This window comes from Ziziphus jujuba, chromosome 8 (assembly GCF_031755915.1).
Source record: "Ziziphus jujuba cultivar Dongzao chromosome 8, ASM3175591v1".
NCBI classification, from domain to species: domain Eukaryota; kingdom Viridiplantae; phylum Streptophyta; class Magnoliopsida; order Rosales; family Rhamnaceae; genus Ziziphus; species Ziziphus jujuba.
The window spans coordinates 23,530,870-23,557,430 of record NC_083386.1 but is presented as its reverse complement, the minus strand read 5'-3'; the positions used below and the strand labels follow the sequence as shown (position 1 = coordinate 23,557,430).

The 26,561-nt window shown below is 34.0% G+C and overlaps 2 protein-coding genes across 6 annotated transcripts; one reads left to right on the top strand and one right to left on the bottom strand.

Annotated features, from left to right (window-relative positions):
* Positions 1-1,481: 1,481 nt before the first annotated feature.
* LOC107414175 (uncharacterized protein At3g06530) lies at positions 1,482-22,373 on the bottom strand. Of its 3 annotated transcripts, none has more exons than XM_016022273.4 (37): positions 21,992-22,373; positions 21,638-21,854; positions 21,439-21,534; positions 21,206-21,338; positions 20,949-21,122; positions 19,794-19,964; positions 18,638-18,693; positions 18,445-18,534; positions 18,271-18,355; positions 18,094-18,168; positions 16,793-16,838; positions 16,494-16,630; positions 16,296-16,394; positions 15,762-15,936; positions 15,513-15,682; positions 15,217-15,372; positions 14,856-15,018; positions 14,573-14,721; positions 13,842-13,923; positions 13,588-13,750; positions 11,992-12,067; positions 11,381-11,533; positions 11,212-11,277; positions 10,719-10,823; positions 8,426-8,515; positions 8,010-8,203; positions 7,742-7,892; positions 7,442-7,624; positions 7,105-7,200; positions 6,934-7,001; positions 6,503-6,851; positions 5,966-6,181; positions 4,807-5,451; positions 4,319-4,719; positions 3,594-3,849; positions 2,982-3,152; positions 1,482-2,005 (listed from the first exon to the last, which is right to left on the bottom strand). In XM_016022273.4, exons 1-37 carry the CDS (start codon positions 22,155-22,157, stop codon positions 1,775-1,777), a joined length of 6,054 nt encoding a protein of 2,017 aa, XP_015877759.3. In that variant the 5' UTR covers positions 22,158-22,373; the 3' UTR covers positions 1,482-1,774. The 3 variants fall into 3 exon arrangements, with proteins under 3 accessions (XP_015877759.3, XP_015877760.3, XP_048325634.2); XM_016022274.4 differs by having other exon boundaries at positions 14,856-15,015; XM_048469677.2 differs by having other exon boundaries at positions 16,494-16,624.
* A 448-nt stretch (positions 22,374-22,821) lies between these two features.
* On the top strand, positions 22,822-26,293 carry LOC107414160 (uncharacterized). 3 transcript variants are annotated; one of them, XM_025071351.3, is made up of 6 exons: positions 22,822-23,237; positions 24,027-24,515; positions 24,655-24,876; positions 24,962-25,034; positions 25,536-25,634; positions 25,722-26,293. In XM_025071351.3, the coding sequence occupies exons 1-6, from the start codon at positions 23,121-23,123 to the stop codon at positions 26,087-26,089; spliced, it is 1,368 nt and encodes a 455-aa protein (XP_024927119.3). In that variant the 5' UTR covers positions 22,822-23,120; the 3' UTR covers positions 26,090-26,293. The 3 variants fall into 3 exon arrangements, with proteins under 3 accessions (XP_024927119.3, XP_015877742.3, XP_048325329.2); XM_016022256.4 differs by having other exon boundaries at positions 25,527-25,634; XM_048469372.2 differs by having other exon boundaries at positions 23,098-23,237; positions 24,116-24,515; positions 25,527-25,634.
* The last annotated feature ends 268 nt before the right edge of the window (positions 26,294-26,561 follow it).

The following is a 26,561-nucleotide window of genomic DNA, read 5'->3' as shown; positions in this document are numbered from 1 at the left end:
AGAAAAAGAAAAAAGAACCCAAGTATGCCAAAAGCATTGTTCTGATTTTCATTATTTTAATTTAAAATGAACTTTTTTTTTTCTTATTTCAAATTCCCACCAGTTTCTATTAAAAATAAATAAATAAATCTACCAGATTTAAGTGCACAAAGGGCAACTTCTGTACAAGAGAATTTAATCTTTTAAGTTTTAAAAATTACAATTAATATTTATAATTATATAGATGATATTATTTTGAAAAAAAACAAATAAAATAATAAAAGGGAAGGAAAATGGATTTTTTTATTTGAAAAAATCTAAATATAATTTTTTTTAAAAATAATTAAAATTAAAGAAAAATTGATAATATTTTTAAGATACATTTGTGGATAGTTAAAATCTCCTAACAAGCTTTATCATTTTCAAAAACATTTGTCAGTTGGTAGACTTTTTATTTATTTGTTTACTTATTTTTGGTTAATTCACTTGTCAATCACTTTTTGCATATAATATGTAAACCTGGCAGATAAACAAGGCTAACCTTCCTTAATCCATTGTAGACTTGATCAACATCCAACCAGAAGAGCAAAAAATAGACGGGAAACACTGAATACAAGCTTGTTTGACATTCTCACTTTCGAAGTGGTTTTTAGAAGTCCATACGGTGTGCGGAGCTACAAGTAAAACATTCATCCTCAACTTCAAACACAGATAATATCATCAATAATACTAAATCATCATCAGTATTCAAAAACGGATCTGGTTCGGAGCACTTAGTTAAAAACAGGATTAAAGATCAATCATGAACTTTTAAGGACGAACCAGAATAATGCTTTTCCTATCAAACACAAGAAAAGATCAGTGACGATATATTTTCACTATATTGATTACTTGTACCAAAAATGAGGTTTATATGATCTCCAAGACCGCCTAAAGAATTCCAAACGCCATTCAGGTGTTTGCACAAGAGGATGAAATGGCAATGTGCTCATGCACTACTTCTTGAGATTGTAGTTCTAACTCATCCTCAAATTTGGAAATTAATTGACAGAACCTTTCCTAAAAGATCTTGTTCCCGTTGGCCAAATCATTCCATAAGAAATTTTTTTTATACATACACCTACAATAAGTTTGTATGGTTTAAAAAATTCGCTGTTATTATATACAGGGCATTTTTTTTAATTTTTTTTTTCAAATTCTAAAGCTGATTTCTACCTCCAACAAATTATCATATGATTCGAATTTAAGAAGTTATGTTTGAAAAAAAAGTAAATAAAAAACGACAAGTGATTTTACATTATTTTAATAGTTTTTCCGTATAACCATATCAATTTAATAACTATTAAAAAACTATCACATAATTAAAAATTTTGACAAAAAAGAAAAATTGATATATATATATTATTGCCCAAAAAACCAAAAAAAAAAAAAAAAAAAAATATGGCCACTCCAGCAGCTTAGTGAATGGGTTACATATTACTCCATTTGGGATCAATGTCATCTATGAATCAAAAAAATTATGTAAACAATTATCAACTACTCTTCAATTTTTGGTCTGCCATAATAGCCATGACCTCAAAATTTTCAGCTTGATCGCTGTCCCATTTTGGATCTATAACTTTACAAACTAGATCAATAAAATCGAGAAATAACTTATTTACAACACATTTGGATAACATCAAATGCGAAGGGGTCAAGATACATATCTACTATTCTATGCCTCTGCTTGAAAAATTTTAATACAAAACCGTCAGCTAAGAAAAAAAAGAAATATATAGCCACGACAGTATGCAAATCATAGATACTGTTGAAGGCTTTCACCGCTTATGGACTCCATTTCCTTCAGAATCTCTTGTGCAAGAGACTTAACAGACAGCTCTGCGTCCTCAAGCAGTTCACCAAGGAAAGGTATGGTTTCAGGCAGGAAAACCAGATATTCTTCTCTCAGATGCTCCAAAAGATACTTAACGATTCTCAAACCCAAAATTCTTGCCCGTATCTTTTCACTGCGAGTCTGCATCAGTACCTGCATTGAGAATATGAAAGTATAAATACAGCTAGAAGCATCGTACTAAAGCCAAAAATTACAAAGTCAATAATTTCAAGGATGATCAAACAAATTTCATTCGAACAAGCTAGACAAATTGTACAGTCATATTAAGTGAAAATAATCTCACCACTGTTATCAAGAAAAACGGACTATCAATTTGAAACAGAGTAAACAGGATAAAACCTAGTAGAAAAAGGCTCTATGATAAACAGGATGAAACCTAGTAGAAAAAGGCTCTATGAATGAAATTTAAACTTATATGTGTATGATGACAGAAACATATGATCAGGTGAATCAGCATACGCAAGGCATATACTTATATCTGCTTGTGCTTATATGAGACCAAGAGAGAGTGAGATGGACAGACAGATGGATCATAATATGAGAGCTAGTGAAACCTGCGTGGATAAATTGTTAGAATAAAGAACAAAACCCCATGAAAGCACAAAGAATCACTTCAGAAATTCAGGATTTCCAATAATATGTAAAAGAAAAGCTTTGAAACTGAAGGCCATGACACATGTTAGGTGGAACAGCAAGGCATTTCTACAGCAACTTTGTGGAAGATGGATCTCTCCATAACAATGACTGCTAACCATGTTAACATAGAAGAAAATATAAAAACAAAAAGATTTTATTTAAAAATTGCATACAGAATTTGAAGGGGATTGAGCTAATTTGATCAGATCGGAGAACTATTCAAAACCTATCTTAAAAAATAATTGGGATGATAACTGCCAAATAAAAAAATTGATAAAGAGATATAGAGGCTGAGGGCAGTATAAAGTACATACATCGAAAACAAAGTTGTAGACATGGCCAACTATTTGTTAGTCACTCGTTCTTGAACATTTACACTAGATTGACTTATATAGCCCAAAGATCAAACAAATTATGGATGTAAGAATAAGGCATTGATATGTCAAAAAATTTTCTAAAGAAAAAGATCAACCTCATGATTCAAGGGTTTCCATAATAGGTCAGATCCAGCAGTCACTGCCATTTGACCAATGCAAACAACCAACAAATCATCAACTTCCTTCACGGATGGAATGTTAAAATGCTCTTCTACAGAAATTGGCGGTTCTATGACAAGCTGTGAAACAATGGGTTTCAACAGAATCTGCAAGAATAAACAAACAAATCAATGAAGTGTTTTTGAAAAAAGACTATTCTGTCCACTAGTTTCCTTCATTGAATAAATTTTACATTCAAAGGTCAAAGGGGGGGGGGGGGGGGGGGGGGGGGTGGGGAAATATCTACAAAAAAGGACTTCTCCAATCACATAATAGAATGATAAGAGTGCTTATGGCAGAAGATCCAGAGCAAAAAAATCAGTCAACCAGTACATAACATTAAGATGGAGACATGGAAGACATAGGGACACAAAACTCATTCACCCAAAAAAAAAAAAAAAAAAGACACAAACCCATCAACTTGCTCCTGGTAAACAATGCTCCATAGTAACTCAGATTAAAAATGTAATGGATAAAAAATGCAAAAAATGTATATTTTGCTTCAATAGAATTGAAAGTAGAAATTTTGTGCAGCAAGATTAACTAGCCTGAAAATTTGAGGTGTCAAGAAATTTCAGGCTCCCAGTATCGTAGAGAAAACATTTATGCAAGGATGATAAGATCAATGCCCTGAGGTGCCAGGTTCCAAGTGACAAACTGTTTTCTTCTGTTTTATTATTTGTTTCTAAAATCTTGGCCTTTTTCTTCTTCCTTGTTGAACCAGAAGTCATTTTATCTCCAGCAACAGTAAGATGGTGTACACTGCTCTCGAGCAGGTTCTTGAAGTAAGGAACAAACAGCGACCTGCAGATTTGGGGTGACACCATTGGTCAGATTGGTTTTCTCAACAGAAGAATTGACAAGATGCCAGGTCTGATAAACAAATGGCATTATTCAAATGGGGACAACATAGATAATAACGGTGAAGAAAACTTAACAACCATATATAAACAAATAAAATAGGGTTACCACACTTGGAAAGACAGAGAAGTACTAATAGCAACTACAAAATTTTACTCAAAGCCTTACCAAATATGTAAAATGTTGACATTAGAAAGATCCACACTTTGCTAAACCACACTTGAATCTAAATATTATTTGAACATTTATAGATGCGATACGATATGATAAGCAGAGCACACATATTTAGTTGAAGAAAAATCAATGCAGAATGAGAATACAAAGAAAAGTATAAAATAAAAGGGGGGAAAAAGAAGAAAGAAAGCTGGAAAACAGATATTGAAGACTTGCATTTTAGAAGGAACTGACTAACCTGTGGTTCTCGGCAAGTTTATCTACCAGAGCATAGAATGATATAGCCCTATCTATATTTGTGCTTCCTTCACATGCAATATCTTCTGCTGCCCACTCGATACTCCGAACAAAAAGAGGCTTAAACATAGTCTCAGTGAGTTTCATTGTCAAAGAAATTATTGCATTAATAACACTCTTTTCAACAGCATCAACATTCTGAACTAAAATATGATGTTCACGTCGTAAATCAAGAGCATGCAAACAGCTTTCATAAATTTGCACATGATAACCAGCAACAGATGATCTATCCATTGAACTGATCAAGTTAGCCAGCATTCCAAAATAAACTCTCAAACTTGAATCCCCGGATATGGCAACTTTAGAATAAATTTTTTGCAAAGGCTGCAGAGCAAGTCGAACCTGGATTATAAAAGTCAAGATTAATACAAATACAAAGGGGGTAATGAATATTAAGAAGTCAAATAATATGTTCTTCATGGTCCTTACAGGAATTCTTTCTGCTATAAGTCTTCTTACTGAGTCAGCTTTTAATTTGAGCTTCAGATCTGACTCCGATGCGAAATGAGGATGAAGCAGAAATTCAATAATATTTCCAAGATACGGGTTAAGAAAACCTCCAAGCTTGTCGACGACCACTTCAAGGACAACAAGAGCAGAGGAAAAAATAGATTCATTTTTAGTTGATGATGAAACATGTGCCTTGTCAATACTTTGTATGGATTTGACATCAGAACATAAAAAGACTTTCTCCATTATAGATGGAAGCTGAGGGAGAGACCTAGGCCCAAGCACATTGACCAAAGCAGCAGTTGCTCGAAGGCAGCCCGAAGAGACAGCCACATTATGTGAACTAATATTTTTTGTAACTGTTGCTAGGCATTCACTGAAGATGGATTGGTCAGAAGGAAACCTGTTGGCAAGAACATCCAGAGCCATGACAGACACCAGTTTCAAATTACTCGAAGCATCAGCAGAATCAACTAGCTGAACAATCTTCCTACACATCCTATGGAAAGATATAACAGCATTCTCATCCACAAGCTGCCACTGACTATTTGTATCTCTTCTCTCCTTATGGCTTCTTTTGGATGTGTTATGCTCCCTCACCGTTTCACATAGAAGTCCAAGAGCCTGCATGAAAGATGTAACATCTAAGATAATGTGGCCCTAACCATGCTAAATAGACAAGAAGCTCAAACTCATGGGCAAGTATGAAAGAACAAACAACCAGGGGCAGACTGGCATTTACACCTTGATGCAAATTGTGATAGTAGTCAAGCTGCACAACATTTATGAGTAAATCAAAGATATTCCAGATGATCATTTCTTACAGATTCCATCTAACTTTACCTTACCTTGCCACATTACGTTTTGTTTCAAAAGTTCACCGTGCTCTCTCCTTCAAAGGAAGATTAAGTATAACAGTTTCCATTTGGTGAGATGAATGTAAAAGATTAAATATATATATATATATATATATTAGTACTGTATCAATTTCATCATATTAGATTACGGTTTTATTTCCTATTAAACATAGAAAGCTTCCTTGAGGAACTTACACGCAAACATTATTCAGTCCAGTTATGATTTTAAATAACAGTCTAATTCAAAGTGAGCACCTCCTAAGCCCCACTCTAGCACTTACCTTTTTTGCTAATCTTTTGTCTGCATGGTCAAGCAATTTACTGATTCCTTCAAAGTATGCTGATGGAATTATGACCACCGAAATAGTCCTTAAGACAGCATGCATGCCATCCTTCAAATATTTTTTAACAAAAACAGGTATACCTGTTTGCTTCATTTTTGCATCTGCAAATTGTAAGATACAAACCACCTGTTCCATAAGATCTTTGAGTGTATTCTGCAAAACAAGCACACAGTTACACAAAGAACTTATATTGCCGCAATACACACATGGATACAGTGAGATTAGTCAAGAAAATAACAAATACTATGCACAGAACTCAATCTTAGCAGAATAGTGATATACGGAAGAACCAAATAAGTTTTCAATTTGCATATTCTATGTTATACAGTCAGAAAAGCTTATTCTATTGCATCACGAAATATAAGACTACAGATAAAGAAGTAAACAATTTTGTTTAGACAAGAATCACCGAATCATAATGTTATCTATAGCATAAATGCGATTGAAAATAGATCTTTTGTGCAAATTATGTACCTGAATATTTTCTGAATCTTTCCCAGATTCAAGTTTGAATGCAAATTCTGGATCTTGCAATTTTTGCAACATGAATTGAATTGCAAAGAGCAATTCCATCAATGCTTCAAGGCTTATACACTCCATTTCTATTCTGTGAAGCACCATGACAAGACAGGGAAGCCATATTGTGCAAGAATATTGCTCACACAGTCGCACTGCAAAGGCATACTCCCACTCTGTCTTCATAGAAGTAATGGAGCTATCTGCAGCAAGCTTATTATCAAAGCAAGATGACTTTTTCCTTGAAACTAATGAGCGGAAAAGATGGAAAAGCAGCGCAGCCAAGCTTTCTGTCTCTCCTAATATTCTGTGCACAAGCATGTCAAAGTAAGAAAATAATAATAAAAAAAAGAAAAATTGAAATAAATAAGGGCAAAAGCCAAGAGTACCTTAAGAGGTAAAGAATGATTGACAGCCTTCTATGTTCAGCAATGTCAGGCATGTAATTCATAAAAGTCTAGGAAAAACTCAACAAAAAGATCATAGTGGTTTAGAAACAAGTACCCCAATGGCATAATAAAAAATATGTTCACAATCAAAACAATTAGTTACTAAATTACCTGGAGAAACATGTCCTTGTCCTGTGTTCTTTGTAGCCAACATGGAACGACAGTAGAAATAAGGTCCTCAAACACGTGCCGTGAATGGTTGTCAAACTACATAAATGACAAAAACCAGAATGTTTAGCATGTAAATCCATTAAACTAATCAAATTATTTCATACATCAAAAAACTGCAACTCTAGCCAGTGCTTATAGGTCCTAATTTGTCCCAGGGAACCTTAATAAATTGTTCATTTACAAACTAATTGATTGCAACTAAGCGACTCAAAACTGAAATTTTCCTCATTGATAATGAAGTAAATTACAACTTTTATAATGCAATATATCACAGAACCTGTGTGGCTGCTGCTTCTCCAATAACAGGTAAAAGATTGTTTATATGATCCAAAACTTTATCAGGAATGATCTTTGCAACTGTGGAAATCAATGAAAGTATGTGGTTGCGGGTGACTCCATCATTTGCAGAACGGGCACACTCAACCAGCACTTGAATTTCGATCTCATTTATTTTGTCCTCCTGTCAAGGTACATGTGCATAAAAACTTTACAAAACAGAACCAAGAATGAAAAGCAAACGACAGAAAAGGTCAGCACATCTAAATCAGATCTTCCAATTTCAGTGATGGTAACATACCTTCAGTGGAAGACAGTTGGTGAGTGAAGCACTGATATCATTTAAAATTATTAGCAGTGTCTGTTGCATATCACATATCCATCCTGACATGGTATGACGAACGTCTGATGAAAGTTTCAGGAGCTTATATAAAGGTCCCAAAAGTAAATCCCTTCAATGATCAAATTTAATATGATTAACACAAGGAACAATTGAATTCCACCGAGACCAATTACTCTATCAACATATTTCTTAAGTAAAAGATCAATTAGCACCAAAAGCGGAAAACCTGTTGGCAATGTCTTTCTTTAATAGCAAAACATCAAGGAGGGACTTTAGTGAATTCTCTCCTCCACAAACAAGAGGATTCAACTTCTGTTTTTCAGAAAATTTATTTTTCTTCTTTCCACTAGCTGAAGCAGCTACCTGACTGCCCCCTTCAATTATCTCATTAAGCAAGTTAACAATGGTGGAACTAGCAACCTGATACGAAAAAAAGGTTCCTAATTAGCTGTCTCTACATTGCTTTAATCAACTAAGAAGAAATCAAACATATATACATAAAATGAAAAAAAAAGATCCCCATCCAAAAAAAAAAAAAGGTTAACCATCCATTGATAATAATGATTTATGAAATAGGAAACCAAAATTGGTTGACATAATATTAGTGTTGAACATCATATGGAAAAAAGAGAGAAAACAAACATCTAAGCGCAGCAAGGCCTCCCTGGTTGCGTTTTGTATATCAGCATTGGCACTTCGAAATAAAAACACAAGTTGACGAAACAGGAGTTCCTGGTAAGACAAGAAAATGAATAAGATGTAAGTGCCCACGACATTGATCAAAGTAATTACGCTCAGGGAATTCAATTCAACAACAGACCAGTCAGTTTAAATTAGTTCTTTCCAAAATAAGAAAAGTTCTCCAACCAGTTGCACCACATTAAATGCTCATGATAAATATCTAAAATCTATAAAACAATTCTGACAGAGTAGAAAATCTGAAAAGCTTAATGTGCATTAATATATATATATATATATATATAGAGAGAGAGAGAGAGAGAAACCAACAAAGGTAAGAAAGAATGTGTCAAATGCTGAGGGTGCCACATCAATTAATGAATTAAAATAAAAATCCTAGTTGGATAAGTAACAACCCTTAGGAATTGCCAAGTCAATAAGTGTTCAACATAAGGTGGGAGATATGTTGCCAACAGCTCAAAATAGTGTATATATATATACACATATCTGTGATGCTCGGACTCGTCAAAATCACCAAAGCACCCGTGTCGACATGACACAACACGGATACGGGTGCGGAATCCGTTCTGGATAAGCCATGGGAAAAATGGGTGCGGCTGTTTCGCACAACCAACTTCTACAGAGCTTCCATGAAGAAAATAAAGAATCTATCCATGGAGAAGAAAAAAAAAAGAGAAAAAAGCATTGATAAAGAGAAGTAAAAAAGATAGAGACGGAAAAGAGATATAAAAAGAAAGGAAAAGAGATATAAAAGAAAGGATCCGAGCATCCATGGCATAAAGAGAAAGAACAGAGTTTCCTGCCTGCTAAGCTTCCATGGTGGAACTGGAAAGAGAAGAGAGAGGAGAAAGGTTTGAAGAAAAGCATAGGGAAGAGAAGAAAAGCATTGGGCAGTGAAGAGATGTGCAGAGTCCAATCTGTCTGCTATACATTTCCCAATGTGATTTTAAAAGTATTGAGAAGAAAACGCAGACCTAAGCTATTAATAACCCTATTTTTACTATTATTTTATTAATTTTATATTAAATAAAAATTAGATAAAAAATTGGTGCTTTTAATTTTTTATTATTATTAGTTTTTATTTTTATTTTTTATTATTAGTGTATTAACTTTGAAAAGATATAACATTTAAAGAGATTAAGATGTCCATATTACTAAACAAGAATATCATTTCAAAACGCACCCCCACATCCGTTTTTAAATTTTGGATATTTATTATCCGTATCCCCGTATCTTAAATTTTAAAAATTCACGAATCCGACTCTTAGATACGCGTCCATATCTGACTCCCGCACCCGAGTCCGAGCACCATAGACACATATATGTATCTAGGATTCTAATCCAGTGAGCTATGTAGCTTACCTTATGGTAAGGAACATTAATGTGGCACACAATAAGATGGGACAAAAGAGGAAATTTACGAAATTTGGAGACCTCTACCTCTCATTTTCGTCCCCACCTGTGATTTACCAATTTTACCCCTATTTAGGGTACCATAAGGTAAGCTACATAGCCCACTAGATCATAACTGTATATTTCTATGCATATATATGTACACATCAAACACTTAACAAAACTAAAAATTGAACTTCTTAAAGTTTTATTTGATGATTATTTCCAAGCAACTCCAATAACATCACAAACATGAGGCTTGCCAATTTGCAAAGCAATGAGAATAATAAATGAGCTATTATACACCCAAAGTCATTTACAGACGTTGGCATCTTCAATTTATAAGAAATAAATACTAAGAAAATAATAGAATAGTGCACAATTAAGAAAGCATAAACATATCAAATGATACAAGTTTCATGACGACAGCATGTCTACACTTTCCAATCATCCACAAAGTTAAAGTCTGCCAACAAGCTTTATCGATTTGAAGAACATATATGAAGTGGTAGACTTTCTTTTTTGTCGTTCTGTTCATGTATTAGATGATTGTGAACACATTACATAATTAATATTACCTTCCACAAAAATTAAATCTCAATCATTACTAGACGAGGAAAAGGGATCATTACTCATTACTGAAGATGTTTTATATCAAATCCATGTATCTCTAAAGTATTTCCTATTTTCGTCTAATAAATTTAGGAAAAATCCATAAGCAACAATTTATACAGCATCAACAATTTATACAACATATACTTTCAATCAAGCCACTATCCCACGCATCAGGTTATGATTTCAAACAAGCATATCATATGTTAACCCAGCAGATAAACAAGGTTACCTGCATTTTACTGTCTAAACCGCTGTAGACTTGACCATTCAGCTTCTCCAAAACAGTTACACAAGGCTGTACAACAGCAGGGTGCTCCAAAACCATATCATCCAACTGGAACAGCAAAAAATGAGTAAAAACATTGAATACAAGGCAAAGGCTTTTGTACTGATCACCTACATATAATAATTATAAGTTGCATGTTTGGTAGTGTTTTTTTAAGAGCTAAAAGCACCTATAGGGGAAACTAAGCATTTGACGTGTTTAGCAAAAAAAGAAGTGCTTAATGGATGTAAAATATATATATATATATATATATAAACCCTATGCTCCAAAGTAGGTAATTTGTCAAAATAAAAAATGCTTCAAGTTTCAATAAAAACATTAAATGCCAATTTTTTTCCTACTGTAGATTTAAGACTTTTTATGATTTTTAACCAAATACCTAAGTACCTCTTTATGAATTGGACAGCAATTTATACAAGTTTCAGGAAATTCTTACTTGCAAAGCCATCAATAAGTAACCTTCACACTCACATCGATCAGTTGAGGAAGGCATAGCACAGCTCTAAGACAGGCCAAGACATAAATATTTGGTGAAAATTAGAATATGAGATGAACTGCACACACAGTTATACAAGCACAAACCTTCAGAAGACTCATTAGCTTACCTCCAGTAGAAGGCATAGAATCTCTACTTCAATTTTCGACAAATGACTGGATATTTGATAGCGTCTCCCCAGAAGATCACGCAACAATGAATCTACATCTTTAACACGTATAATGGCATTGCCCAGACCTTTGAGCAAAGATAGAATTTTTTGCTGCCAGAAACAACAATGCTATTTAGACTTTTTTAAAGGAATTCTTAAACAAAATGATAATGAAGAAAAAAGCGACTCGCAAACTTAGACATGGAATCATAGTTATGATGCCATCCAAAATGAAAGTAATGATAAAAGTTTAATTCTTTAGAAAGTTTATATAACTTTTATATGATTGAATAATGATGTTCACAGTTTACTATATTGATGATTTTATCCGTACTTAAGATGTAAATATCATACAAGGACTAGGGAAGGGGTTTTTTGGGAATGCCTATACATACATGACCGATATGGAAAGAAAAATATATAATTTGAAAAAATTATAGTTAAAAAGCATATCATATGATAAGCAACATGTTACATTACATAATACATTTTTTCACAAAACAATGCACATTTTGATACCCATTTTGACAGCTATACATGGAAAGAGCAAATCATAATGGAGCAAAAACCTTTGCATAGTCGCAACGCTTTAAAGCAGAACTCAAAATGAAATCAAGAATTTTTCCTCTCGTTGGTTGATCAAACCTGAAGAAAAAGAGATACGATGAAAGCTTAATTGAACATCAAAGGTTACAAAAATTCCAGAAAAACTTGATAATTATGTACAGTCCATTACCCATAACACATTAAAGATGCAAATTACTCAGTTTACAGACAGAAATCATCTGGTTGGTAAAAGGGAAAACCGTCACATTAATCTCAGAACAAAAGGAAACATCAGTACTTCATCATTAAGCATAAAAAGACATGGAGCTGCAGCCAGGACGTCATAGTCAAGAAACCATAAATCCAGAGAGACATAGAAAAAGAAAGGGGAGCAACAGGCTATCATAAATGTCATGTAGAGCTGTACCAGTTGGATTACCCATCCCATTTATCACATCTGGTCTAATTGTTGACCGACAAAATATAGATGTATATATATACATATATATATATATATATATATATATATATATATATATTAAAACAAATATGATCAAGAAATGACAAACCAATGACAACAACAAGGCTGAAATTATGTCAGTATGGATAGCTACACACTCTGATTTGATCTATCATCTACCACCAGCTCATAATATTCTCAAATCAGTCAGTGAAGTTAGTAGTTGAGCAGCTAGAACTTTCAAAGCAATTAACTGGCCACTCAATCCTGAACTTGAAAGATAGAAAAGAAGCTTGATGGCATAAAGAATCAAATTGGTTTTCAAGAGAAAAATTTGCCTTCCTTGGAAAACCCTATGTGGACATGCATGCAAATTCCAATACCATATTGGGTCGTAAAAAAAAATCCAGCTCAAAACCTCACCATTTGCACCTAAGACATCTAATCTTCTTTTCTTTTTGGATAAAAATGTAACTTCTATATAGAACATATAATACACAGAAGATACAAACCGGTACCCGACAAGAACTGAAACATGGGTAGATCGACACAAGATCAACCCTAGGAAAACAAGTAACAGAAAAAAGAGGTGCTTACATGTTCACATCCTTTGTCTACGAAAGATACAAGAAAGTATCTGAAAGTAATTTCAACATTAAAACCTAACCAGACAGGTTAAGCCCCTCTACCCCTGATATTAGGAAAAATTACAAGTGTCTAACATTGGTCGAAAAGATATAGTTTTCTTTTTTTTGCAGATAATATGGAAACTAGATGGTAAATATACGTGCAAAGAGCAGAGAATTCATAAAACTAACAGTCAATCTTCTACTCCGTTCTCAGCACTTGAGGAAGAGTGTGGTTTCATAAATTAGGCAATCCATGCACACACCGTAAGATAGAAATCGACCACCAAAATAAACAATCATATAGCGGTGTTTGCTTCCGAGATATACTAGAAGTAATTGAAATAAATTTAATCTGATAGGACAAAACATAGACATTTAATACAGAGAAACTGGAGAAGCAGCAATTCACTTGCAACAAAGTCAGTTTTTTTGTCCCTCAAAAAGCAAGAAATAAGAAGTAAAGGGCTGAAAATAACAATGAAATGAGAACTACAATGACAAGAATGAGCTTAGCAAGAATTGGCAATTACCTTTGTTTGATATTCTTTGGCACCAACAAGCTACTGTGGGATGAGCTTAGCAAAGATACCATAAATGAAGGAAGAAATTTTCCATCTGATAAGATAAGCCCTTTTTGATCAACTATCGAGTCCAAAAGTCCATCAAGAAAAATGCTCCAAATTATATGGTTTCCTGCAATTAAACAAACTCAGAATATGCCAACACAGAAGGAAAAATCAATAACAATATCAGGCCATATAAAATAAATACAGGTGAAGAATACCATCTTTTTTACGACGATAGTCAACATGAGAGCAAAGTGATTGCAGCTTTTCCATACAGTTCATAGCAGCCGATCTTATATCCTGTGAGAAGGGAAAGAAATTGAAAAGAAACATAAATCTTATTTCTTGTCAAGATGGTAAAGATTTCATACGTATTAGTCATGGTCTTGATTTTACAAAAAGGATGCCAACCACGTTTATATTCACAAATTCAACAGGTATTTTTAAATTCCAGTAACCTTCAAAGAAAGAGAAATAAACCCACCAACAAATCCAAGAAATTCATATTTATATCATTGCAAAAACTCAATGGTCCTTTTGGTCAGGCAATTCTTTTATTTTGACCCCCCCCAAAAAAAAAAAAAGAAAAAAAAAAAAGAAGCCATTTCTACCAAAATTAAAAGCTCAAAAAAACACATCAATTGCAAAACCCTGTCACCTCCATTTATTACAAGATAATTTTTATGAATTATTGATATAATAAGCCTTTTGTCAGGAACTTATACATATTTATTTTAACAACAATTTTGGAGTGGTGGCTCCTCTTCAAGCAAAAATGTGACCAGACAAAGAAATTCATAATTAAAACACTGCATGAAAACAGCATGGTATAGTTTTTTCGAAACATTTGGTGACCAGCAAGCTCCTTTTCACCATGCATTTTGGGGTGACACTTCACCATCCATAACTTGAAAAAGACACTGACAGTAACCAAAGACTGAACTGATACCTGGTTGCAACTAGCCAGTGGAACAAGAACCGAGGGAAATTCATCTAGTAGCTGAATTGACAATCCATCTTCTGACCGAGAACAAAGAAATGGAGAGCAAAGGTATGTGTAACAGTGAAGACTCTCAACTTGTACTGCAACAGGAACATCTGCAAAATGCAATGACCACCTTAAATTTATGCCATGCAAACCAGCTCTGTTTATATGCAGTACCAAGACATAAAGGATATAAAAGAAAAAAGCATGTCATAAAATATATTTTGAGAGAAGTTATTCTAAGCACCTTCTTCAGTGAATAAACTGCTTAAGAAATGATGGGGAAAATTTTTTTGATCCTCGAAAACGTGCTTCGACTGACAGACTGATAAGAATTTAAATAATTCTATAAGTCTGCTAACCCACTTTTCATTATCATGCCTGCTAACCCACGTCTTATACTCATCCTGCTTCAATCAGAAGTTAATAAATTTAGATTTGACGTCAGAAGTTAATAAATTTAGATTCGATGTCAGAAGTTGATAAATTTAGATTTGACGTCAACATGAACGGATCCTCCCATGGCATCATGGGCATTCACTAAGAAACTATTATAGACGAAGAAAAATGAATCAACTACAGGAAAAGAGGGAAATAGCATCACGAACCACTGAGACCTCTGCAGGCATCACAACAGATATAAATGCTTTCCATAGCCTCCAAAATATACAAATTAAAATATTTGCATACAACACTTTAAAACTTGAGCTACAAAGCTGATCTGGGGATTTTCTCCAATCCCAAGTTTCAATCTTTGTTTCCAACTGCAGAATAAATAAAACAGATATTAAAATAATAAATTTCATTAACAGCAATGTAGAATAAATGTTTGCCTACTCTGAGCAATTTATGAAAATTCAAAAATTCTAACATAGATCTAAAGCAACGAAAAATCCTTCCCAACCTCATTAACCAGTATATCACCCAAAGACAGGAATGCTTCCCATTCAGTCTTCAGCACTGGGAAGCAAGCTTCCAAGAGTGGAAAAAATTTAGCAGATTCTGAAGATTCCAAGAGTGGAGAAGATTTAGCAGATTCTGAAGCTTCCAAGAGTGGAAAGGATTTAGCAGATTCTGATATAGAAGAAAAGTCAGAATCAAATGTCATACATATAAAACATAAAAGAATAAGAAAAGTTAAAGAGAAACATACTATCTTGCAACAGATATGTCAGCGATAAAACCAAAAAGAAAAGTCTGTTTGACAACTCGAAGGCATTGCAACTCTTAACAATCCAGACAATATGTTTTTCAGGGTCCACTGAGAATCCCTCTGCCAAGTTAGTGATGATCTCCTTGTTAATGCGTCGTCTTTCCGATTCATTTTTCTATCCAATAATCACAACTTTAAAGTTATTAATTTGATACTATAAATGATAAAGAGCAATCGTAAGTACAGTATAAAAAAGCAAAGAAAAGGCAATAACAGCAACAATGGAAATACTGAATATCTTAATGCCAATTTGTTTTTAAAATCCATAGAGGAAAAGTATGATAATAACAGTAAACCAGGCTACAGGAACAGTTGATAATGACAGTGAACCAGGCTACAAGAACAGTTGCCATAAGGACATTATTTACCAATGCAAGATCTTTACAATTTACACAAAAAAAATTAACATTCTTCTGTTTTCCTGACAAGATAGGTATGTCCTAAAACACTAAAACTAACAAATAGCAAACATACCAATTCTGTATCTGTACAGGAGACACTTTCAAGATTATTGAAAAGACCCCAATTTGTTTTCTTGGCTAATTTCAGCACTTCCAAATTTAACCTCCGTGTCTGTAATAACATACATGGAAATAAAATGACTGGTGTCAGAATGGAAAACAAAGAATTTAAAAAAGAAAATAAAAAAAGGTAGAGACTAAAGAAAGGAACCTTTCGTGCAACTAGGAGTAGAGGAAGTATCATTGAAGCAATTTCCCCTTGACGATCCATTTGACCACAAAAGATTGAATCAGCACTCTTCAGGCAAGAAAGAGCAGCATCATACACTGAACTAGTGTTCTCTAAACCTTCAAGGAAAAAGGAAAGAGAAATGAGACAAGGATATTTCTTATGTTGCTTATTCTATATATTCTATTTTCTCTGGAGTACAAAGAAATAATATATTGACTGGAGCAGGATGAAAATTCAAAATGAATTTTCAGTCTGAAGTGTTCACAAAACAAACTCACTTGACCTTAGAAGATGGAGGCATCTCTTGAGCACATTATCCAATGCCTTAAAAAGATCAGAAGAATTTATTGTATTAGATAATCTATTAAGAAAAATACCACCCAAAAAAAAAAAAAGGAACGAAAAGATAATCCATCAAGACACATAGCAGCCTCAACAACAGTATAGTCATCATTATAAAGATGCTGTTATATGGAATCTTGAATAAATAAAGAACCCTGCTAAACAGGAGTAAGACAGATGAATAAGTGAGAGAAAATATCCAAGAAAATATTTTCCTTTTATTCTTTCAAAGATCTAAAAATATTTTGATTTTGGCATTAAACACAATGGCACAAATAAAAATATCCATGGGGTAAATTTAAATGTCAACAACCAAACTCAAATGCGCATAATTGCAACCAATCTAAATAATGCCACACCTCAAATCATGCAGCAGCACCACGCCAAAAAAAAATTCGATTTATAGGGCTAAGGCTCTCCCCCCTACCTTTAACAAAATTAATAATGCAACAAAATGGTACACTATCATGCTCGTGCACGAACTTATGCAGTCCCTAAATTTTGAATTTCCGCCAGGTTACAACCGTAAACATGAACAAGGGAAAAGGGAAAGCCAGACTTAAGTCTCTAAGCCTTATCATCCACATGCAAAAGATCCAGCACACAGCCGAACAAGGCAAAACACAACATGGTATGTTTTGGACAACCAATATTTGATGCTTGAATATTTATAATTAGACACAAAATGATGGACTATAATAAGCAATAAGAATGTAAAATTAGAAGCCGTGCAGCTGGTGGAGAACTTTTTATCAATATTTATTCACTTACCAGTTATCAATGCAAATGCAGATTTTACTTATTACTCAGTAAATGAAAAAAAATACAATGGTAAACAAGCATTCAGGCATACTAAAGCAAACAATTAATAGCATAAATATATCATGTAGTTGGACACTCCAATCATATAATAATAACCATAAAACTATTCAATATAAATACAAAAACTATATGAAAACCTAGTAACAAGTTGATAGGAACAGAAAGAATTTTCTTATAGCAACAGAAATAAAAGTGGAGCCTTCCTTTAGAAGGTGAAAACAAATTACTAAACACAATATCCCCAACCAGCTACCCCAATAAGTAAAAGATTAATTTATCAGATACAGGTGGAGTGTTCAACCAGTCACTAATTAAACTATAGGTGATTACGCTTGAAATATTTTCACTCTGCAAAAGGAAAAAGAGATCCAGAAAAAAGATGGGTGAATAGGGGCATGTATAAGCTAAGTGCTACCTGAGGATCAGTATCCTTGGCCTTCAAGAGATCAAACATGCTTAAATCGGAAAGCGTAGCACACTGGAAATCAGCCTATAAAACAATAAAGAGTACGTAAGTTCCCAACTTATGTTGAAAGGAATCAAAGCCAAAATGAAAGATACAAACCCAATTTCACAACTTTAAAGATGATACCTTTGGCTTATGCAAACTCAAATCCTTTACAGGAGCTTTCTCTAGTATTGAGATCAAAGCAAGCTTACTTGATTCATTGGAGAAACTGCAAATGAAAGACAATGTTGAGACGAAGTAGGAATGGAATATCAGATATGTTGACAATGAGAGTTATTGCAATAGTTTGTTTATCACCTGTGGTAAACAAGAGAATCCAAAAGCACAGAAAATAACTTCTCAATATTGAACTCTTTAAACAGCTTCAAAAGAATTTCCGTAAAATCCCTTCAACGAAAGCACGAATTAAGCTTAGAGTATGTCAATGATATAACTAACACATAATGCATGTTGAACTGCTCATATATGACTTAAGGCAATCAAAAAGTACCTAATTTCCATCAGAATCTCCAAAGCCTTCTTCGGTAACACATCAACAGATTGGGACTGAAAATTTGTGCAAACTATTAGTGGGGAAATGGCAAAATATCACCAATACAAAAAATTACTGGGTGCCTAGATTTATTGAAACATAAGGTTCAGTGATAATTTAAAATGAAATTTACCCATCATTACTACAAAGAAGACCATTGCTAAAACTTAATCCCTAAAGCAATGGAAAACAGGTTGACAAGGAATGCATCACTCAGACATTACTATTCATAACACCAAGAAAATATAACACCCAAAATTTTGTGAGGAAAAATTTCAGTCTGTCAAACTACCAGTCCTTTACAGAACAGTTAAACCATTTACGTTTTCCTCTAACAATGATAGATTTGCATCATTTGATGCTTAACATGACGTATGCAATGTAAGGGAAAGTAGCACTTTTAAGTAAATCTATTTACTTTTTCTAACATCCAATTCCCCAATTGGAAGCCTAGATCTAGGCTTTCTTCCAGCTCATATATTCAGACAACTTCGCTATTTGTTTTATTTATTTATTTATTCATTTTTAGAGTATTGGGGGCTTCTCTTGCATATTTCATGGGTCATTATTAAGTTAGCATCAATCAAATTCCACCTGTCAATGCTTTCCCTCACATACTCTACACCACATCATTAAAATTATTTTCTTCTGTGGTTTTCCACATCTAACTTTATTTACATTTTCTTGTTTTTTTCCACATGTAACTTTATTTACATTTTTTTGTTTTACCTACATGAATCAACTTGATCTTCCATGTGGTCACATCCTAGCATTCTCATCACATTCACAACTGACAAATTACCAAATATTATCAAAAAATACATACTCGAGCATAAATCAAATTAGTCAAAACATAACTTTTCCTAGTTTAATCAAACAACCATACACATCAGGTATGTTGCAACAACCCAATTTTCATTAATAGTCCATAAAACAATGTATAAATACAATAGCAAGACAATAAATATCAAGATTATTTTGCTAATTGTTAATAATAGGGGAATAACTGGAGAGTAAATGTGACCTCATTGATGCAAGGATATTTCTAGAAACAAAAAATTTAGGGAATCATTTGTTTCAGGCAATGCAAAGGCATAAACAAACAAAGTACTACCTGAACAAGGCTAATTAAAGTAATAATTGACAATCGAAACCACTGAAGACCAGTTGACTTTTCGGCATCTTCTTGAGCAATTTCAGCAATTGTTTGAATCCAAGTCTTGACAAGTTTGGGACTCAACGTAGCTTTACTTGATAGTAAACCAACAATCATCAGTGCACCAGCCTACAACAAACAAATAACATATACTACAGTATTAAAAACATATAACAAGTTTTCCACAAAAGTCCAAGATTCAAGTGTTATTACAGTATAACATACATAAAGATTATCGATTCTTGAATAACTCTATAATGTGACTCAAGGATGAGTTTCCAGCATATGGATCAAATAAGAATTTTGCACAAGCAAAATAACGCAATATTACATCTATTAACTTTCACCACCAAAAAAAAAAAAAAAAAAAAAAAAAAAAGAAAAAAGGTACAAGACAACAAGGACCAGAAAATAAATGCAGGCATGTTGAGGGTATGGTCTATTGATTTGACATATCTTGTCAACACTAGGAAAAGTCAAAGAGAAGTCTCTATTATAACACCCCCCATCGATTAACTATGTAAACGATGACAACTTTTGTTTCGGCCAGCATGTTGCCACCTCAGGCACAAGCAGTCCAAGAACATTTCATGGATCCAGCGCTAACAACATAACTTTAATGAAACATAGTAGACGGTAGATAGATGAATAACTACTACTTAAATGCAAAGTTCAAATTATATTAATACAAAATACAATCATTTCGACTAATAATTAATACAAAATACAAGCCATAGTAGTGACATGATAGTCTTAATGCTCCAATGAAACATCCATGCCGTAAAATTTAATACTTAAGATAAATATGTACAGATACTCCAAATGACGAAGATAATAGTTCATCATCAGTTGGTTACACCATTAGAGTGACAAAACAAATTAAGAACAATACAAGAATAGTCCTAACAGCAGCTGCTAATTGTCCAAAATAATATAATAATTTGTTACATATTTAAATCGTTCTAAAGCAGTATGCAACATATGTCTCTGTTTATCATGGTATCAACTAAGTTAAATATCTTTAGTTATAATAGGTGCTAAAACAATAACATCTGCAAACTTGAAGCTGAAGGAATACAAATAATTGAAGGACAAAAGTATCTTCAACCATACCCTGTGATCTGAACCTGCTTTTGCACCCGCATGAAGTCCAGAACTTACAAATGGAATGATCTTCTTGACAAGATCATCGGTAACAGGTGTAGCAGAACCCAAAGCTTCGACAACAACTGCTGTGCAAAATCCAACAACTTGCCTCGAAGGTTTAAGTTTCTTCGAATACGATGCCTGTGGCAACAAAAAGAGTCATCCACATGACAAGAACAGAACATAGTATTAAATGGCCTAAATTAGACGTGAGAAATACTCACATAATTGCATAAAACCTCGAGAACCCCTCTGTCACGGAGACATTGCTGCACTATAACCTTTCTAGGTGGCACTGCACCGGTGGCTTTTACAGCTTCCAAAAATCTCCATCTGCTATTTTTCCATCTCTCATTTCTAAACAAAGGGGGAGATAAAAAGGTCAGACCTTCTCAACTTGAGCCTAAGCAATTGAGGTAACAAAAAAATAAAAATATAAAAAAATAAATTTGCTGACCCTGTGTCAATTTGCTGAATTATATAAACAAATTCATGAGTATCGTGATAAGGCAAAGCACATAGAATCATTTCCTCGATGTTGTCCACGTGAATACTGAAAAAAAAAAAAAATCCAACATATATACCAAATTACAATAGAGATTTAAAAAAAAAAAAAATCTAAAAATTTAATAAAATTATTGCAATGAGGCCAGTACTCGTATCTGCGTATCAAGTAGTCAAGCGTCTTCAATGAATGAGGATAGTGTTGGAAATAAGCTGAGAGCAAACGTAAGTACGAACTAATTCTCGAATCGATATCACTATTTTCCCCTTTGTTCTTCTTCTTTCTATCGAATTCCTTACTTGCCTCGCTAAACAAATCATCTTCATAGCTTCTAAATCGCACATCCTTCTTAATAAGTTCATTCAAACCTGAAATCAACCAAAAATTAAAAAATTATAAAAAAGCAATAAGTAGCTGCGCAAAATAGAAGAAACTGAGCTATACATATATATATATATATATATATATATATATATATGTCATTTGGCATATTGAAGGTAAAGACCTTCAAGCGCTTTGTTGTAAATACTGTCTATATCAGTGTCGGCGGCTTCTTTTGGGTCCAAGAGTATAGAAGGCCGAGTGATAGGTCCCTTCTTCGATGGCTGCTCTGAGTCGGCCGGTATGATGGATTTCAGAGCTCGTAGCTGCGAACCAAGCGATGTCGCCATGGCTCTCTCTCTCTCTCTTTCTCTCTCTCTCTCTCTTTCTCTCTCTCTCTCTCAGTGCCAAATACTGATGAGGAATGAAAGAGAGGGTTTATGGAACTGTAAGAAGAAGAAAAATAGCCGTTTCTAGGGTTTATGATTTGGCTGCAGTCCGAGAGAAGAGCCGAAGGGTTTTAGGCTTTTCTATTTATTTATTTATTCTTCGGCGGTAAACAGTGGAAGCAGTGACTTCTGGTCAGATTATATTATATAGCTTGTGTAGATTTTATTAATTGTATTTTTTAAAAAAGGGTATAAAATATTTTATATTTATAAATATTTTTTTTAACTGTGAGGAAAATATGTTTATTTATTATTATAGAATTTTAACGATTATAAATAATTCCACAAAAAAAATATTTATGTAAAATCGATTAAAGGAAATTCGTTAAGACTTGAGATTAATTTGATAAGACATAAATAATCAAAATATTTTATATCTAAAATAAATTTAATAACCATCAATAATGTAATTGAAAATATATATTTTTATAATTTAAAAAACTTTAATAAAACGTACAATATTTCAAGTGGTTTATTTCTTTATTTGGTAGAAACAGGGATGGCAAATTTGTCTTTTCAATTTTTTTATTTATTAATTTTCTTTGAAGAGTCAAAATTAAGTCAGTGTGCAAAATTTTTTCATTTTTCGAAGCAAAGCGGCTTCTTTCTCACTCTGTTTGAAAGTTAAACTTTTAAACCACGCTTGCAGTTCAAACAATCTGTAAACTAGAAAAAAATCCAAATCCCAAATCCTTGTATTGAAGGCATTCATTCTCGTCCCCTTTTTGTCTTAGATCTTCTTCCAATTTCCATGGAGGTCTGGTTTTCCTCGTTAGCCATTTTTGTACTTTTTCTTTGAGAAGCGGAACAAATTTTCAAAATTTGTGAGATTCGGACTTTTCTATGAACCGAAAAAGTTAGAGGATGGAGTTCACTGAAGCTTACAAGCAGACTGGTCCTTGCTGTTTCTCTCCCAATTCTCGCTACATTGCCGTCGCCGTCGACTATCGTCTCGTAATTCGCGACACCATTTCCTTCAAGGTGGTTCGAAATTTTTCAGTTTTCTTTTGTGGGTTTTCTGTTTGGTTGCTGAGAAAATGATTGTGATTGATGTGTTGGAAGCTTTGTTAAGATCGTGATTGATGTAATCTGATTTGATGTTTACTACTTTAAATGAATTATATTGTCTTTCTTCAAAATTGGCTGGACTGATCGCATTTCCTACTTCAATTAGAAAGATCCCAGCTGTTAATTATAGAAGATGAGTGGATGATTTAACGTTTGATTGCGAGCTCTATGTGTAGCATTAGACACAATTAATAGTGTGAGGCATGAAGCAGACTAGTTCTATGTGTGATTTGTGGGGAAATGGGAAGCATTATGCTTAGGATATTTCTTTTATTTCAAAATGTAGGATTCAAACTTAATCTGATTTTACAGATCTGTTAGGATTAGTGGTTTTTCCAATTTTTTATACCTTCTATTGAGTAGGAAAAGCTGTTGAGCTAAACTTGAAATCTGGTGGTACGTAGTAGTTTTTTATTTTGAGAGATATGATTGGCCCCAAGCGAAGCTTATTGTTGGTTTTTTAATTACTAGAAGACCCAATAAATTAGCCTTTATTTTAGGAAGAGTACGTTGTACTGCTGAGGAATGAGGATGCTGTTATATAGAATTAAAAAGATTGAAACAAAATTACTTGCTTCTTTTTTGGAAGGTTCTGCATTGTCTTCAAATTTGATACATACTGTTGTAGGCATATTGATTGCGTTAAGGTAGCTGTACAAATAGATGTCAGTGGAACTGTTTTTAAGAGCTACTCTAATGCAGGTTGTGCAGTTGTTTTCATGCTTGGACAAGATAAGCTATATTGAATGGGCTCTTGATTCTGAATACATTCTTTGTGGTCTCTATAAAAGACCAATGATACAGGCTTGGTCATTGACCCAACCTGAATGGACATGCAAGATAGATGAAGGTCCTGCCGGGATTGCATATGCTAGGTGGAGCCCTGATAGCCGCCACATTCTTACAACATCAGATTTCCAACTGCGATTGACAGTTTGGTCACTAGTGAACACTGCATGTGTACATGTGCAATGGCCGAAACATGCTTCAAAGGGGGTTTCATTCACCCAAGATGGAAAATTTGCTGCAATTTGCACTAGACGGGATTGTAAAGACTATATTAATTTGCTGTCCTGTCACACGTGGGAAATAATGGGTGTATTTCCTGTTGACACACTGGATTTGGCTGATATTGAATGGTCACCAGATGATAGTGCAATAGTGATTTGGGATTCACCTCTCGAGTACAAGGTAGTGGAACCATATTTTCTTACCTTCCTGTAAATGGACAAGGACATGCATTGATTTTGCATTGTCTAATGGTTTGGTTGCAAACAATTCTTGACCGAAGGTTTAGAAAAATGCTAATGTTTGATGTGTTATTATGCAGGTTCTAATATACTCTCCTGATGGGAGGTGCCTATTTAAATATCAAGCATATGAAAGTGGACTTGGTGTAAAAAGTGTTTCATGGTCCCCTTGTGGTCAGTTTCTAGCAGTCGGTAGTTATGACCAGATGTTGCGGGTTTTGAATCATCTGACTTGGAAGACTTTTGCTGAATTTATGCACGTAACTACTGTTCGAGGTCCATGTTTTGCCGCTGTTTTTAAGGTAACTATTGTTATTGTTAACACAAGAAGTCTTGTATTTTTGTTCGCTGCATAACTCTTTGTCCTTTATCCCTTTTATTTGCCAGGAAGTAGATGAGCCACTGCAACTTGACATGTCCGAGTTATGTTTAAGTGATGATTTAATACAAGGCAACAATGGTAAGCCTTATTATACATTTCTATATACATATATAAATATAAATATATATCTTAGGATAGGGACTATGCCTTTTTACATTTTTGAGGTTGTCAAACTATTGAATAATGTGAAGTCATAACATTTTCTGCAAACAAGCGTTTCTTTCTTCTTGTATAATTACTATCCTTGAACATTATCTCATGTCTACTAGGTTGCTTTTGCTTCTGAGCTGATATCCTTTTTTTCATAAGAAAATCTTCTCATCTTCTTTAAATTTTTTGTATTCTTTTAGGCAAATTGACTTGATTTTCTTTACTTTATATTGTCTAAAATTGTGATCATTTGGCATGTAACGCTATATTTTAAGCCTTCATTACAGACCAATTTGTTCTTTGGTAGTTTGACCATGGTATAACAGGTCCTGTTGGTATCCAAAATTGTTTGTTTCAATTATTTGACTGGGTCTCTTCTGTTTTCCTTCCTGATTTTCTTTTTTACTCTCTTTATTGAAGATGCTTCAGATGGACACTTCAGAGTCAGGTACGAGTTCACTGATGTTCCTGTTACTTTGCCTTCCCAGAAGCCTCCTGCAGACAAACCTAACCCCAAACAAGGAATTGGTAAGCCGTTTCTGCATCATTACAAATGGTGGTTGTGGCACTGAGCACAACTTTATGGCTCAACTATCAGGTTTTTCTATCATGCAGGTCTAATGTCATGGAGCAAAGACAGTCAGTATATCTGTACTCGCAATGATAGTATGCCGAGTGTTCTGTGGATATGGGACATAAGGCGTCTTGAACTCACTGCTATTTTGGTGCAAAAAGATCCAATTCGTGCAGCAGCTTGGGATCCAACCTGCACAAGGCTTGTGGTTTGCACCGGAAGTTCTCATTTGTACATGTGGACTCCCGCAGGTGCTTACTGTGTGAGTATTCCGCTACCACAGTTTACCATAACTGACCTGAAATGGAATTTGGATGGGAGCTGTCTTCTCCTAAAAGACAAAGAGTCATTTTGCTGTGCTGCCTGTCCTGTGCTTCCAGAATCTAGTGAATATAGCTCGGATGATTGAGTTGTGTAAAAAGAGAATGTAGAATCAGATCGATTAAGTTAGTTCATATGGTCTCTCTGTATGTTTTTCACCTGTTTTTGTAATTGGGTGTAACCACACTTATGTCTTGATTGTTGTAGCTCATTTGGGAACATCTGTCAGTTTTGCTGTATTATCAAATTATATCGCATAGTGGCCTCATTCTCAGTTTTGGCTTTCACATAACTGTCAATCTCTTTCATTTGTTTATTTTTATTTATTTATTTATTTTTTGCTTGTATCCGGAGTCCAATTTTTGACCTGAAAGATACACTAATGGAGGAAAAACAACTGGACCAGACCAGACTCTAGTACTCTCGAAGATTCAATGGGTGCATTTGGTATGTAGGACAGGTCCGGATCAGATCAAATAGGAAAGATATAGTCTTGTTCTATGTTTGGCACAATCTTGGATTGAATGCTGAATTAGTTATCCTGTGTTTGGAGCAATCTC